Source organism: Ananas comosus, linkage group 24, assembly GCF_001540865.1.
Source record: "Ananas comosus cultivar F153 linkage group 24, ASM154086v1, whole genome shotgun sequence".
Taxonomy (NCBI): Eukaryota; Viridiplantae; Streptophyta; class Magnoliopsida; order Poales; family Bromeliaceae; genus Ananas; species Ananas comosus.
Genome location: NC_033644.1, coordinates 5,822,686 through 5,839,028, shown reverse-complemented (window position 1 = coordinate 5,839,028; position 16,343 = coordinate 5,822,686). Strand labels below are relative to the sequence as shown.

Genomic DNA, 16,343 nt, shown 5'->3' with positions numbered 1-16,343 from the left:
ACTCTCTCTCTCTCTCTCTCTCTCTTTCTCTCTCACATATATATTTTTTGAACCTAATCTCTTAATCCTATTCTATTGATCTAAAACGAGCCGTCCGTGCAGTACTACCAAATAATACCAGTAGCAGCGATTGAGGCAGGAGGTACCAATAGTAGCAGTTGAGGTATGTAATACTTCTCTAGATTAGTAAATGTCATTTCACATATATTTTTTTCGAACCTAATCTATCAATCATATTCTATTGGATGGGAAACGAGCCGCCCTGACTAAATAATATCAATAGTAGCAGTTGAGGTATGTTATACTTCTCTAAATTAGTAAATGTCGTTTCACATATATTTTTTCCGAACCTAATCTATTAATCCTATTCTATTGAGCTGAAACGAGCCGCCCTTATAGTACTAGTAAATAATACTAGTAGCAACGGTTGAGGCAGGAGGGCTTGGGAAACAGAGAAGTAAGGATATCAACTGAATGGATTGGGGCGAATTTTTCAAATCCAAACTTGAATTAATTAATTTTTTACCATATTTCAAAATATATTATATTAAAATTCAAATATTTGAATATGTATTCAAATATAAATTCGATCATTCATATATATTCCATAACATAAAATCAACCTAGCTTGGATTTGAGTCGGGTAAGAATAAAATTCACACAGGAATGAATTTTTCTTTTTAATATTCATATTCAAAATTATAATAATTATATACTATTTTAGTGAACTAAAATTTTGGGCATCCGTCGCTCCTGACATTCCTACGGAGAAGCGCCTTTTGGTCCAGGGAAGCCGCGGGCGGCGGAGAGAGAGACAGCAGGGAACGTCGAGGCGATCGTCCAAAAGAAAAAAAGAAAAAAAAATCGGAAAGCAATGGGGCTGTGGGATGCGCTCTACCGCGTCGTCATGCGCCGCAACTCCGTCTACGTGACCTTCGTCGTCGCCGGCGCCTTCGCCGGAGAGCGGGTTCGATCCCCACCCATCCATCCCTCGTTCATATTATCGACGATCTCCAATGAATCTGCTAGGGTTTCGATCAAATGGATCCCGGTCCATCACATCCAAAGTGGGATGATGATGAGATCGTTGACCTTATCCATTAATCTGTCGTCTGATCTGATCAGATTCGTCCCCTCTCTTTTTTTCTTTTCCTCTTCTTTTCTTGGATGATTTGCGTCTCCTGATCTGATTGTTGATTGCAGGTAGTGGATTACGGAGTTCACAAGCTATGGGAGCACGTCAATGTTGGGGTATTCTTCTCTTAACTTTGTCCCCCGGTCTCTTTTTTTTTTTTTTTTTTTTTTTTTTTTTCCCCCTCAAAGAAAAGAATAATAGCTTGGAGAGATGAATCATAACCTAGTGTCCAACTTTGTTTGATGTCTCCTGGAGATGCATGATTTCTTCTATCAAATGCCATTTTTTACGGCCGAGTGACAACAAATAGGTTTTTTTTGTTCATCGGATCTAGATTTTATTTCGCAATTAGGGAAGGTCTTTTTTTTTTTTTGAATTATTACAAGAAACGCCTGTTTTCATGTCTGCCCGGCACACCACATCACAAGAAGCCTGCAGTTTCATTGCGGAATTTTCATGTTTGAGTTGCGCTTGTAGTTGCCCGATGACTTTTGCCCGTTAGACTAGTGTTAAGTAGGGAGCTGTTTGGCTTATCCTTTTCCCAACAATCTAGGCACCTTTCTGAGCTAGCACAAAATGTCTGATCAAAGAAAAATCAAGTAACAGAGAGACCTACCACGAAAGCTGCAGAAATGGTTATTGCATAGAATAATTTCCTTTGCAGTCGCAGTTTATGCTCGTATAACTTAAAGAGGACTTCTCCCTCTGTATGTAGGAATCATCTAAAGAGAAGAATGATGCCTTAGGGGGTATTGTCAAATTAAATTGTGCCTTTGTATGCCCCTTTTTTATTCTGATATCCCTGAGTACAGGTTATCTTTCTTCTGTAGGCTGCAATCCTGAGATTTCAGCATTGCATAGTAAGATTAGACTTTATTTGTTAATTGTAGTTATATGGATGCTGATTTCTATCTATTGTGGCTGGGTATTCTTCATGAAAGGCAGATAGTATTAACAGGGTTGGGCCGGTTGGCGTATTATAAGCTAGGGGTCATGGCTTGATATGATTCTAGAAATCTTATGTGATGCTTGAGTCTTGACTTGCATCCCCACAATTCTGAGTCTTAAGAGTAGCCGCTTTATGCAAAGATTCTGAGGGATAGGAATATCTGTAAATTCACCCTGTCAAGACTACAATTCAGTGGGACATGAAGTGGGTAATGGCCTTCAAGGGACAGTTGTTAATTTGTAGGGACTGCTTAACACTTGATATTGTAAGAAATATGTGAGTCACGTTGATAGGAGGGTAGTCTTCTGATTAATCAGTGATGCTTTTGGTTTGCAATAATGTTTCTTTGCTATGGTCTGGAGTAGAATGTTGTTTCGGCACAAGTATGTATACCTCAGATTATGGTCTTCGATGGAGACTTGGTAATATTCTTTCAGTGGAGTAGATGCCCATATGTAGGGCACATAGCACAATATATGGCATCCAGGAGTATGCATAAGGTTGTCTTACCATGAAGGCAATTGATTGCTATCCAGTGGATACCTTATATGGTTAAATAGATGAAGCTACTTCTTCAGTTCTTCTTGTTTAATATTGGCAACTTCTCTACCATTGCAAAAAAATTTAGGTAGGTATCTTATGCTGTAGCTCATAGGCATAAGTTCTCATTGTAAGAGTTAGTAACTTCTTAATGACATGTGAACATGCATACAATTATCCTGCTTGTCTTTGTCTTTTTCTTTCTTTAGCTTTGGGTGGTGGTTGGGCTGCAGTTGGACTTCAAAAAAAAAAAAAATTTGTTATTAGCCCATTTGCAATTTTGTCACCCTATGGTTCAAAGTGTTGCATTTTGTGCGCCTACGATTATATTTTTAGCTTTCCAATTAGGACTAGTTGCTATAGTGCAACTAAAAAGTGTGGCTAACTGCACAATTTATGCTGCAAATTGGTAGAGCTAGAAATGAAGGAATTCCGATATAATTACAATTTGAAAGGAGACGTGATTATCGCACGCTCACCTTTTAAGGTATTTTGAAGATAGTTCCTTACGAAATTACCATAGGGGCCATTGTGTTGCATTTTGAGCTGTTGGGTAGTAAATTGTCAATGTGCTATACCACAAGGGTTTTTTTTTATTTTTTATGAACAAGATTGCCTTTAGAAATATGTCTGTAAACATAAAATTAATCCATCTTGTTAAAGCCATGAGGACCCATGGTCATCTGTTGGAATTGTATATTCTCTTGTGCAAAATGAATGTATCTGATATTAGAGAAGGATTTTTTTGAGGTCAAAAATAGTGTGTGGAGCTTTGAAGCCATCTTCTTGTTAATGAAACAAACCTACTACACTTTTCTGGTCATATTAGTGGTTTATAGCTCTTTGATGAAAATATACTGTATATAATCACTCATTTAGTCTCCAAGTCTATGCAGCATCAACAACATATGAGCCTTTCTAATTCGTGGTCGTTGCCATGGAATCCAAGATTGTCGTGCCGATGGCATGGCATGGGCCACCATGCCAGCGGCACGGCATGGAGAGCATTCAGTCGGTTCGGCTGGTTCACTTATTTATTGAATCGAAACGAATTTTTTGATTTTGACTATTCCAGAACTGAATTGGACTGAACTCTAGAAAAACGAATCGATTCGAACTGACAAATCTCGGTTCCATCAGTTGGTTTGATCGGATTGAGGAGCTAAAGGAAAAGATATAGCGAAGAAGAGATCACACATGCAAGTAAAGGCATGATCTGATACTATCTATGTGAATTTTGGTTGGATGGGACAAAACTGCAAGGGAAGAGAGGAGTTTGGCGGTGAACATTTTGCCAACATTTAGGGTTTCGTTCCACCTCCTCAAATGGCTCGATTTCAAGAAGATCTCGTTACTCCATTGCAAAGCCGACTGCTGAATCTCATCACACCGCTCAGGTCATTCGGCCTTGAGCGGATCTCATTGCTTGATCCACTCACATACGCAATGGAGGATGAAAAGGGGGAAGGATAGGGATGTGCAACGGCTTAGTTAGGGTTAGGGTTAGGCTTAGATTGGATTCTATGTTTATGTATGAAGACTTTTGCACCTTACTGCTCTACCCTATGAAAATTGCATATTAGTCCTTTGTTTGTTTCTTTTTTTTGGTTTAATTAGTTTCTCAGTTCATAAAATGAACTGATTTTTTATTTCTAAGTTCGAAACTGAATTAAACCTGATTTCCAATTCAACTCAATCAAATAACATGAATAGGCTTGGTTCGGTTGTTTTATGTTTTTACCGTATATTGTCGCCGCTAGTTGTAGACATCTTAATAACTCAAGACCCTTTCAACATGATATAAAAGTGCACTCAAGAAGGATAAATTTAGTCACAATTGAAAAAAAGGAAGACACTACGATCACTAGACCAAAAATGATAAAAGACATTGGGAGCAATCTTCCAATTTGTGTTTTTCACCACAACTTAATCTAATTATGCAATGGGACCCACTATTTGGTCCAAAAAATTAGTAAATTTATAAGATTTACGTGTTCAAAAAGCCATTATATAACCTTTTCATCTCAAAATACTCAAAAAGAACCCAAAAATTCCTGAAATGACATGTTTTCTCTATGTCATTTGGCATGATCCTATGCCACATGACGGTACAGCACACGGCATAGGTTAGCACTGGCAGTGTAACGATTCAGCCTAATAACACTAATAACTCGTTGGGCTTTGCCCCAAAATGTTTAAACCCAATGTTTAGTATTAGTTTCTTAGTTTTTATACTTTCATTCACAATTCCTTGGCCATCTGAGATGGCATTATTGGGGCATCATAGACTCCCTCTCGTTTGGACCCTGACATTCTCGTCTGGTCCCATTCCCTAATCCAAGATCACCAGACGATATGAGACATATCGCACACTTTCGGTTGGCAAACTGGATCGTATACCAAATATAACGACATAGCCCCGTAGTATTAATAACTCGTTGGGTTCAAACCACTAAATTAAAATACTTAAATCCAGTTATTAGTATTAAAATTCCTTGGTCTTTATATTTCCACTCACAATTCCTTGCCCATTCGATGTGAGACAATTAGGGTGTCATAGGTGGCATGGGCAATTCATGCATGGAATACACAAACGATGTGGACAAAGTTTGATACGTTGCTATTCCTGTACTTTGTTATAAGGTGTACATATTATTTGACCTATATATTTATAGGGGCTTGTTTAGTTCTACGTAAAAATGTGAAAAATAGTTTTTCATGGAAAAGAGTTTTCAGTGGAAAAAAGGTTTTATGTTTTCTGATGTTTCGTTTGTTGTAAAAGAAATATATATTTCATACAACACTTGTTTGGTTTGGAGGGGAAAAAACTTTTTTTCCCTTTCATTATTTTATTATATTAAAAAAATATTTTAAAATTTTACTTAACTATATTAATTATATGTTTTACATTAATGCGTTATGCATATATGATTGTACTACAGTATATTATATTATATTATGTAGATATTCAATATTTTACATCATATATATATTAATGTTATATTATATATTATATATATATAATGTTTGCTTGGTTCTATGAGAAACTGAGCTACACCTCACATGGTCCACGATGCCTCGTGTGCACTTGGGGACCGCATGAGTACTCCGAGCCTGCACCGCATTTTTTCCCCTCTTTTGTTTCGTTTTCCAATCTTTTAGAGTGGAAAATGAAAGTGGTTTTTTCCACAAAAGCCGTAGAGGTCTTTCACACAAACTATTTTATGAAGCAACCAAACACTCGGAAATTGTTTTCCAAGCCTAAAATAATTTCCGGCTCAGTTTTACCAGGAAACAAACATCCCCTAAATCATATTATGATCTGAAAATACATCATTCTGATTGTAGGACCTCCCTGTAAATGTTGTTCTTAGATATTCTGAACAAATTATTTTGATGCTTTATTTCCTGACTCAGTAATCTATAATATGTTCTATCAATTCATAGCTATTGATCATATTGAGTTCTTTCTGAGTTGATAGTTTGGAATATTTTGTAGCTTAATAGTTGTCTGAGCATCCTAGAGAATTCTACAACTAAGAGTTCTTCTGTCATGATGCTATTATGATGCTAGTTGCGAACTCCTGAATGCTTAGTTCTGAAGTAGACAAAAGGAGAGATGGAAAAAAGAGAAGTTATGAGTGAATAATTTTCTCTCATTTAGAATAGGAGAAAGGAAGAGAAACCAAGAGAAAAGAAAATAAGCGCTCACTCGGAATTGTCACTTTTTTTTCGCTCGCCCGAAACAGTCACTTTTTTTTGGGTAAATTGTACACCTGTTGAACTTTTGGCAGTGTTTCACTTTGCCCCCCAAACTTTTAAAATGGACATCTAACATTCTAAACTCTAATATTTCATTCATGTTATCTCTTCCGTCAGTTTCCGATTAATGGAGCTTGACGGGAAATGACAGTAGCTAAATAGGTTAGATTTTGGCTGGAAATCTATTGCCAAAACCCTCTTGTTCCTCCAAACTCTTTTTCTCCAATTCTCTCTCCTCCTAAGTTCTCCAAAACTCTCTACTCCAACTCTCTTCTTCAAAGTTCATCATCTCTTCCAAAGCTCTTCTCCTCCTTTAACTCGAGTTGGAGGAGAAGAAGAGCTTTGGGAGACAGTTGGAGGAGAAGAACATTGGAGAAGAGAGAATTGGAGGAAAAAAGAGTTTGGAGGAAAAAGAGAGGGTTTTGGTGATAGATTTTATGCCAAAATCTAACCTAGTTAGCTACTTTCATCATTTTCCGTTAAACTCCGTTAACCAGAAACTGGCTGAAGAGGTAATATGAATGAAATATTAAAGTTTAGGGTGTTAGATGTCTATTTTTGAAATTTAGGGGGTAAAGTGAAACTCCGCCAAAATTTCAGGGGGTAACAATGCAATTTACCTTTTCTTTTTACTTCTCTACTTTCGAAGAAGAAGAGAGAGAAAAGAAAGTAACCCTATCAGAACACATTTTCTCTTCTTTTTGTAAGAAGAGAAAGTAACCCTATCAAAACTCATTTTCTCTTCTTTTGTACAAGTCCGAAAATCACAAGAGTGACATTTTCTTTTCCTTTACTCTTCTTATTTTCTCCTGTTCTCTATCATGTTCACTCTATCCAAACAGAACATAAACGATATCATTTTTTTTTCTTTTTTTGTTTTTTGGTTTTGGGGGGCAGGGTGTGTTGAAAGGTAATTTTATTTTCTTTTTTTATCTATTTTTGCCTGAAGAGATTCCCAGTATTTGTTTTTTTAATTGTTTGGTTTATATTTGCAGAAAAGGTATGAAGATATTCCAGTGTTGGGGCAAAGGCAGCCTGAATGATGCTGATCAATCTTTTAGCACATGGTGCAGTGAATTTGAGTTTAAAAAGTGTTTCTCAAGCTCTTTTTTTTGGTGTAATAAGTACTTAGAAACCAAAATAGGAGAAACGAAAATGGCTTTTGAGTCAGCAGACCTCTTTTTTTTTTTTTTTCCCAGTGTCTTGCTTGAACATTTAATTTAATGGTTGAAGTGTCGGCATGCTCTGATCTTATGCAATCTTGTTTGTATCTTGAGCAAAATAATTTTCAAGATTTCTTCTATCATTTGGGTTGTAACATTTAATTCGACATAATACTCGGCAGTAAGATAGTTATATTGTTGGATAAGATAAGATGATTGAAGGTATTTTATCAAAAACCTTTCATGTAGGAACAAGAAGATGGTCTTCTGGTCCGGTAGTTTCAGTAGTCAATGCCTTACTAGTGAACTAGCTGATAATTTTATTATCTTTTTTTACTGTTAAAAGGCTGATGATGTAAGTTGAAACTTTTTTCCCAGTGCGAGTTACAAAGATAGGCTGATTGTTGCTTGTAATTGTAATTGGCATTTGCTATTGTTACAGCGATATGTATTTGTTCAGTAGGAATACATTCCCTGATCACTCAGTTGGCTTAATTGTGCTGGCAAATTTGGTTTACGGTGGGAACAGTAGGTACGTTCGCGCCACCAACAAAATTAATCGAATAAAAAAAATGAACTAAAAACTGCACTCATATACTCTGGCTTAGACGCGCTGGCAAATTTGGTTTATGGCAGGAACGCTAGGTACATTCGCACCGCCAATAAAATTAATCAAATAACAAAATGAGCTAAAATATAGTCCGTATAGTTGCATATAAGTGTGAAGTCTTGCATATAAGTGTGAAGTCAGAGCGAAGAATCACATATCGCACTATTGAATAGAGTCTTGCACAAGTTAGAACAAAATATTGTACTACTTGTCAAAACGTTGTACTGATTATTCATATATTGTACTATATTTTGATGTCGATTGCTCAATTTCTTGTAAATCTTCAAAACTATTTTGGAGAAGATATTAAAAAATCCGGAGAAAAAAATAGGGGCTCGGTCAATAACTTTCACCAAGGGATGCATGTGCAACATGCACAGTTTTTCAAAATATCTTTGAAGAACAATTAAGAAAAGGAAGATGAACATCAAAGAAGAAAGACGGCAAGTGAAAAAGGTAAAGAATGTGTCATGCCCTAGGCCACAACGGAAGCTTCTAGATACACCAACCTACCTGCTTTATGTATGAGGACATCCCCATCAATATAAGCTTATAAAAGGGCGATAGGGTTGGAGCCCTCCCCGCGTTTTGCCCTCTCCGCCCTCCCGTACGGCGCCCCCCTCCTCCCTTCCGATTTTTTCCCCCCTCCGTTTCGTAGCGGCGATAGGGCTCGAGCCCTACCCGCGTTTCGCGCTCTCCGCCCTCCCGTACGGCGGCGCCCCCCCTCTTTCGTTTCGTAGCGGCGACGCCAACGCTGTCCTCCCTCGGGAACACCGTCGCATCCTCCCATACAGGGCAGCGTTGCCCCCCTCGTCGTCCTTTCGTCCTCTCCGCCTTCTCTCGCCCTGTTGCCTGTCCCGTCCGACGTCCCGTTTACCTTCTTCCGTACTCTTCGCCTTCTCCCACCCTGTTGCCTGTCTCGTCGGCCATCCCGTCCGCCTGTTCCCTTCCGACAGCCCATAGGACTGGGGCGTGGCGTTGTGCCGTCGGTCGTGTGGGCGGCGACTTTTCCTCCACCGCACGTTCTCGGCGGTACAGCCCGGCGTGGCTTCTTCCTACGGTTGGTGGTCAGTATGCATTAATTTTATTATTATTATATTTAACGCGATCGCAGCCCACTTCGCGTGAGACGTGGCGCTCGCGGGCTCTCTCTCGCTCTCTTTCCTGCTTTACCTGGCTATAAATACTGAACGGTTTGGCATCCCCGATCTTTTTCTTCTACTTTCCCCGGTATTTTGTCCCCTGTTTCGTTCTTGCCTTGTGGTGCTCTTGAGTGTTACAGGAGAGGGTATTCTGTCAAGTTTTGTCCGTATTTATCCGGTTAGATATTTTGTTCTGTGGGTGTTTACTTTGTGCGGTTTTTTTTGCTTGAGTCATGGCAGCCGTAGTTGTGGAAATCTGTTTCCGAGATTTCCTGCGCATTATCTGTCAGCGATTCTCTTTGGGAGCACCTGTGTACGGGATCCCAATTGAAAATGGGGGCTTGCTTAGTGCTTATGTTGAAGTGGAGGTTCCTAGAGGAGAGATTGTTATAGAGACAATCCTTATGAAAGGGCGATAGGGTTCGAGCCCTCCCCGCGTTTCGCACTCTCCGCCCTCCGTACGGCGGCGCCCCCTCCCCCCATCGCTATGACTTTTTCGACCTCCCTCCCTTCGCTACGGTGGTCGCCGTCCTCCCTCGGGAATACAGCCGCCTTTTCCGTCCGGCACGGCGTTACTCCCCTTGCTCTCCCTCCGTCCTCTCCGCTTTCGTTTTGTAGCCGCGACGCCATCGCCGTCCTCCCTCGGGAATACAGCCGCCTTTTCCGTCCGGCACGGCGTTACTCCCCTTGCTCTCCCTCCGTCCTCTCCGCTTTCGTTTTGTAGCCGCGACGCCATCGCCGTCCTCCCTCGGGAACGCAGCCGCCTTCTCCCGTACGACGAGGCGTTGCCCCTCTCGTTGTCCTTTCGTCCTCTCCGCCTTCGTGATGGCGCCTCTCCGCCTTCTCTCGCCCTGTTGCCTGTCCCGTCCGATGACTCTCCGCCTTCTCTCGCCCTGTTGCCTGTCCCGTCCGACGACTCTTCGCCTTCTCTCGCCTTGTTACCTGTCCCTTCCGATATCCCATCCGCCTTCTCCCGTACGACGCGGCGTTGCCCCCTTCGCTGTCCTTTCGTCCTTTCCGCCTTCACTCCGCAGCCGTGCTGTCGTGGGTATGGCGCCTCTCCTCCTTCTCTCGTCCTGTTGCCTGAAAGGGCAACCCTAACGGAGCCCTCCCCGCGTTTCGCGGTGGTGATGGGATTGGCCACCATCATCCCTCTCTACTCGCCCTCTCTACTCGCTTCTGAGAAATAGGCTTACCTCAGTATGTACGGCCATTTCATAGAGCTTCTCCTCCACTCCCCTGTATTCATCCGAGGCCCCGTTCTATAAATACGGTTGTCTCTTCACAGGATAAACTCAGCGCCCTCTGCACTTTGGACTCCCAGGTCCAGTATTTTTTTCTTAAAAATCTCTTGATTTTAGGTGTTCTGCACTGTTTCCTTCTATAGCTTTTTTTTTTTTTAGCCTTTAACTCTACTGATTCAACTGCTGATTTTCCTGTGTTTGTTAGGTAAATCTGATTAATACCTTCCGAATACACTTTCGTGGTACAGCTTTTGCTTCTTCTTACTTTAATTATTCATTTATTTGATTATCTATACATATGCCATTGGTGTGAATTTTCCTTGACATTTTTGTTTTTTTGTTCCTTTTTCTGTTTTCCCTTTTTTTTTCCTTTTTTTTTCTTCTTTTTTTTTTTTTTTTGCTTTCTAGGTAATTACAGGGCAGCAGCTTTGCATCCCGTGGCTTCCTCTCTTCCTCCTTTTTGGTGCTGGTACTTTATTCCCTCCTTTGTTTACTAGGCTCCACCTTCTTACACATTGCTCTGTGTTGTTGGTGTTCCTTAATTTCACCATATTGTTTTCCTGTACGATGGCTCCCCTGGATTGATTTTTCTCCCTGCTTCTTATGTTTTGCTATTGGATACATGCAACTTCTTAACTAATATCATTATTTTTTTATACTATGCTTTTGCCTGTAAGTGTTTCTTACATCTTTTTTCCATACTGAATTTGCATCGACTTCTCCTCTATTTTTTTGCTTCTTTTTTCATACTGAATGTCCATACTGAATTTTCATACTTTCTCCATACTGAATTTGCATCCTCCCTTTTCCTTCCTATTTTTTTGCTTATTTTTACCTGAGCTACCAAGATATAGGCGCTTCTTAAATTTCTAATTTCCCTGTTGGTTTGATATATGGTTTTTCTCTGAATTTCACATTATCAATTTGCAGGTTTTTACATGCTTAATCTCCATACCTTTTTCCCAAATTTTTGCATACTTTTTTTTTACATATTTTGCTTACAGCTATTTGCATGTTTATTGACATCTTTTGTCTTAATCTGATTTTTTGTAAAGTTTGTTTCCTACCAATTTTCCTATTCTTATTGCCACCCTATTTGGGTAGTGGAGGCAATGATGTTTCCACTCTAATTCACATACCTTATTTATAAATTGAAGATACTTTATTTACATATTTTTCTATTTGAGTAATGGAGACAATGATGATTGTGCATAAACAGGGGAAAAAAAGATAGAGAGTAAGATATGTGCCAATGATGTTTTTGCTCTAATTTCACATGCCTTATTTATAAATTTAAGATACTTTATTTACATATTTTTCTATTTGAGTGATGGAGGTAATGATGATTGTGCATAAACAAGGGAAAAAAAAGATAGAAAGTATGATATGTGGCATGCTCTTATCCTATAAGTTTTTTCTTCTCCTGTGTGCTTACAAAATATATTGATTACTCTTTTTACATGCTTTATTTTTCTTACTTTATTTGCAATTTAATTTGCAACTTTTTATGTGTTTTGTTTGTATCCTCTGGTGGCTATGGTTTTTTTGTGCTTTATTTTACATCAATATTCCTACTGTTATTAGCACTCCATGGGAATTATGAGGCAGTGATGATTTTGTATAAACAAAGAAGAAAAATGCGAAAGATAAAATATAATACGTGGCTATACTCTTCTCCTACAATTTTTCCTTATATTTTCCCTCTTTTTCACCCTTTTCTCCTCCTCTTTATTTCCAAGTTATTTTACATCTTCAGTTTGGTCCCAATTTTACTTGCTCTATTTATGCCTTTTCCCCCTGCTTTTTTGTTTGTTGCATATTTTGTTTATAATTTTTCACATGTTTTGTTTACATACCTTTTATATATACATTGTTATTTACAACTTTTTTATGTACTTTATTTACATCTCCCTTACTAATCTAGCTTTACATATTTTATTCTAAATCATAACTTTTATCCTTTAGCTCTGATTTCGGCTGCAATGCTCTCTAAATTTGCCACGATTTGCTCACTGCTGAAAATGTTTAGGCGTTTGCAAAAAAGCTTAATTTGCGAAAATTCTGAATTTTTCCTGTGGATAATATATGCCTTTTGCTACATAGATATTTTCCTGAGCCTCTTTAGAAGCTCTATAAAAGAGCATGGCATGCTTTTTCTTACTCTAAATAATAACTTATATCTCCCCTTCCCCGTCGCGGCATGCCCTGCCGCCTCTCACGCTTTGCGACCCTCCCGAGTCAAGACCAACGGAAAAGTATTCAAAAATAACTAAATATTTATTTACTTATTTATTTTTATTTCCTTTTTTTATTTATAGATTTAATCACATAAATATTTATTTATTTATATTTATTTCACTTTTTATTTTTATTTTATATATTTCACACACATTCTCTCTCTCTTTTTGTTTATTCTTTTCCACCCTGGGTATCCGGGGGGGTTTGGGCCCCTCCGGAGGACACCCAAGGGTTAAGTGTCGTCTATTTTTTGTTACTCTCCTTTTTCATACGTTACGAGAAAATATCTCGAAAGTTTCTCCGAGTCCTTCAACGTACACGTCGTTTTTCGTATGTAATAGATGTCCCCTTTTAGTTAAAAAAACGTTTTAGTCTTAAGAACGTTTGTGTATCTTAAGAAAAGGTCATCGCTCGTTTAGCACCGTTTAAATCTTTCGTTATATCGTCTTAGTCTCGTTCTGGTTCTCNCCCCCCCCCAGCTCTGACTTTTTCGGCCCCTCTGCCTTCACTGTGGTGGTCGCCGTCCTCCCTTGGGAATGCAGCTGCCTTTTCCGTACGGTGTGGCGTTACCCCCCTCACTCTCCCTTTGTCCTCTCCGCCTTTGCTTCGCAGCCGCGACGCCATCGCCGTCCTCCCTCGAGAATGCAACCGCCTTCTCCCGTACGGTGCGGCGTTACCCCCCTCGCTGTCCCTTCGTCCTCTCCGCCTTCGCTTCGCAGCCGTGTCGCCATGTGGTATGGCGCCTCTCCTCCTTCTCTCGCCAGTGTTGCCTGTCTCGTCCGACTTCCCGTACAAACGGGAGGGTGGCGTTGTGCCGTTGGCAGTGAGGGCCGCATCTTTTCCTCTGCCGCACGTGTTCGGCTGTATAGTCTGGCGTGGCTTCTCCCTATGGTTTGTGGTCAGCAGGGATTAAAGAGCATTAATGCAAGGTATATACAACGGCATGCTTTTCCCTATTCTGTTGTCCTCCGCGATCGCAGCCCACCTCCCATAGGGCATGGCGCTCGCGTGCTCTCTCTCACTCTCTCTCCCTCCTATGTATGGTTTTCTGTCTGTACTCTTACTCTGATTTCTTCTCTCTCACTGTGCTCTGCTTACTTTTCCTCTCTCTGGTTATTATAGATACTAAAGAGTTTGGTGTTTTTTTTGTCTGTCCATTTCTAATTCCCCCTGATTTTGAACCCCCTGTTTTTGAGCACTGTTGCTCTGTCGTTCTTGCCTTGTGGTGGTTTCGAGTGTTGCAGCAGATCGATAGGTAAAAACAAGCGTTCGGATGCTTCGTGATTTCTCTCCCCCCTCCCTTTTTTAGTCATCCTATATTTACTCTTATACTTTTTTTTTCCTGCATGTTGGTGTGTTTGATTTTGTGCCGGTCTGCACGTCTGTGGCAATATGCACTTCTTTTTCAACATGATTTTTTAACTTCTTTACCCTCTACTTGCATATCTACAAAATCTGCAAACTGTTGAGGCTTTGAGCTAGAATTTTCTGTGAGCTGTTTGGCATTTTGATATTCCAAGTTTAGCTCTGCTCGAGTTTTTGCTTATATGTATATATATGTGTATAATGCATATATGCTTTCCTTTATTTCTTACAACAAACTTTTTGGGAAGTTTGCTTGCAGCCTTGTTTTGTTTTAGAACTTGACTCTAAACAGGTTTTTACTTAACTCTGCTGCATTACCCCTAAAAAGTATGATCAATTGAACAAAGTAAAAGAAAATAGGTAATGTGGTATTGCAAAGATTCGCTAATTGAATATTTTGAGGTAGACATTAGGTTTTAGTTTGGTGTTTAGGTTTCGATTTATCAAAAAGAGGGTTGGTTTGTATAAGGAACACTGAAGTTTGTATAAATCTGAGTTGTTTTTATACAAAATGTCATGAGAAACACTGAAGGTTTTTTACACTGGAGTTATATTCTCAAGATTATAGAAGGCTGAGAATTGGTAGAGAAGGCTGGGAATTGATGTAATATCATGATTGTGCTTGCCTCTGCACTTACATGAGCTAAATTAGAGAAGCTGGGAATTTCGAGAGATTTTTTGCAAAAAATTGCCTGCTACTGTCTTCTCCAGTTTTGCCTACTATTGGCTTTGGGGCAGTGAGAATAGAAAAAAATGAGCTATGAGTTTTGGATGGTCCAATTTCTAGGCAACCAACTCTTGGAGCTCATTGTATCCCCTTTAGGTACATGTATCCTGTAACTTTTCGGGTCTTTAGATCACTAAGTTTGCACACTTTGCCACCAGAGAGAAAAGGAGTTAATATCGTGAACATCTCTTAACTCGCTTGATGTTTTGATACTGAGCAGTGATGTAATTATAAATGCTATGACACTTGCTTGCTTTACAAACTGATGTTGCTTGCAGAATTGTAAGCGATTATTATTCCATTTAGGCGTGGCGCATTGTTGGTGCTGACTGTTGTTGCTTGACTATTGCATCAGACCCAAATGAGCTGTACTAATGACGCTGCATTTCGATCCTGTGACTAAATCTTTGCTACCTCTATTTCATGTAGTTGCATGGTCTTTGTTGCCTGTCGCTTTCCGATACTAATAATTTGTGTGCTGATCAATAGTATAGTGACTGGCGATGAGAACTTGAATGCTGCTTGAACAAACTTTATGTGAACTCGGTGCCGGTGATGATGACGGTCTCTATTAATGTTTGAAGGATGGCATAACTTGCAAAAGTTGTGCAACCCCATATTAATTGGAAACCAAATGAGCCATACTACTAATGGCACTCCATTTTGATCCTACAACTAAGTAATAATTGGACTAATCTCTGCTGCTTATCTTTGTTGTGTCTTTACCTTTCAATTTGTTTTAGCCTTTTGGCCATCTACAATGGCTTACCGTCAAATGCCGATCACAATCTTATGTGAATAAGGTAAACAAGCTTTGTCTACTCATAGTAGAGTAGTGATCCTTGTTAATTTGGTATTAATTTTCTTTTCCTTTTTTTTCTTTCTTTAAGCAACAAGTATCTTTCATTTTGCTCTATCATTTTGAAGGCTATGTTTTTAGAAATTTGCGCCCATCGTCCTTACTGAAAAAAGAGTTTTTGACAGGTTGTCATGTGCTGACGATAGACCATTTGGACGAGATATACGACAATTGCGTAATTTGTATACATGCACCAGATGCTATAAAGATTTTGGGAACTCAAGCAACATACGACGAAATTAGAATACTCAGTGCATTTCAGTTTGTAAACAGGTATTTTTGGTCACCTTTTCTTTTAGAAAATTTTAGATGTCATAATGAGGTAATTATTTGATCCCCTTCAGAAGTTCCAATTTGTGGGTCTGAGTTATATTTCAGTACAACATATTCATTGAAACTTTTGTTTGTGTTTCTTAATGTGTAGTGACATATATCTTCATCACGACAAAACTTTAATGCCGCAAAATCCATCAGCATGGAGTGCTTTGAATTTTCTCGGAACCACACAAAATGGTGTTTGTGTCACATATTGGCTGAATGTGCTTCAGGCATGTCGTATTCTCTATGCAAAACTTCTTTGAGATTTTGCATACATATATCCCTGCAAAA

At 39.3% G+C, this 16,343-nt stretch overlaps 2 protein-coding genes and 1 long non-coding RNA gene across 4 annotated transcripts; all 3 read left to right on the top strand.

Moving 5' to 3' along the window:
* On the top strand, positions 759-7,714 carry LOC109728610 (cytochrome b-c1 complex subunit 9-like). Its single transcript, XM_020259065.1, has 3 exons — positions 759-967; positions 1,204-1,251; positions 7,382-7,714. Exons 1-3 carry the CDS (start codon positions 875-877, stop codon positions 7,427-7,429), a joined length of 189 nt encoding a protein of 62 aa, XP_020114654.1. The 5' UTR covers positions 759-874; the 3' UTR covers positions 7,430-7,714.
* On the top strand, positions 10,280-12,261 carry LOC109728632. Its single transcript, XR_002221047.1, has 3 exons — positions 10,280-10,625; positions 10,751-10,787; positions 10,954-12,261. It is a non-coding gene; the product is annotated as an uncharacterized LOC109728632 (long non-coding RNA).
* On the top strand, positions 13,263-16,343 carry LOC109728631. 2 transcript variants are annotated; one of them, XR_002221046.1, is made up of 3 exons: positions 13,263-15,678; positions 15,860-16,007; positions 16,159-16,343. XR_002221046.1 is itself a non-coding variant. In XM_020259091.1 (3 exons), exons 1-3 carry the CDS (start codon positions 13,706-13,708, stop codon positions 16,313-16,315), a joined length of 312 nt encoding a protein of 103 aa, XP_020114680.1. In that variant the 5' UTR covers positions 13,263-13,705; the 3' UTR covers positions 16,316-16,343. The 2 variants fall into 2 exon arrangements, 1 of the variants encoding a protein (XP_020114680.1); XM_020259091.1 differs by having other exon boundaries at positions 13,263-13,712.

Excerpts from the sequence above, each read along its gene's own strand:
- LOC109728610 (XM_020259065.1), top strand. The coding sequence starts at position 875 with ATGGGGCTGTGGGATGCGCTCTACCGCGTCGTCATGCGCCGCAACTCC. Across the intron at positions 968-1,203 it reads GCGCCTTCGCCGGAGAGCGG|GTAGTGGATTACGGAGTTCA; the intron begins GTTCGATCCCCA and ends TGTTGATTGCAG. Across the intron at positions 1,252-7,381 it reads GGGAGCACGTCAATGTTGGG|AAAAGGTATGAAGATATTCC; the intron begins GTATTCTTCTCT and ends TTATATTTGCAG.
- LOC109728631 (XM_020259091.1), top strand. Across the intron at positions 16,008-16,158 it reads GCATTTCAGTTTGTAAACAG|TGACATATATCTTCATCACG; the intron begins GTATTTTTGGTC and ends CTTAATGTGTAG.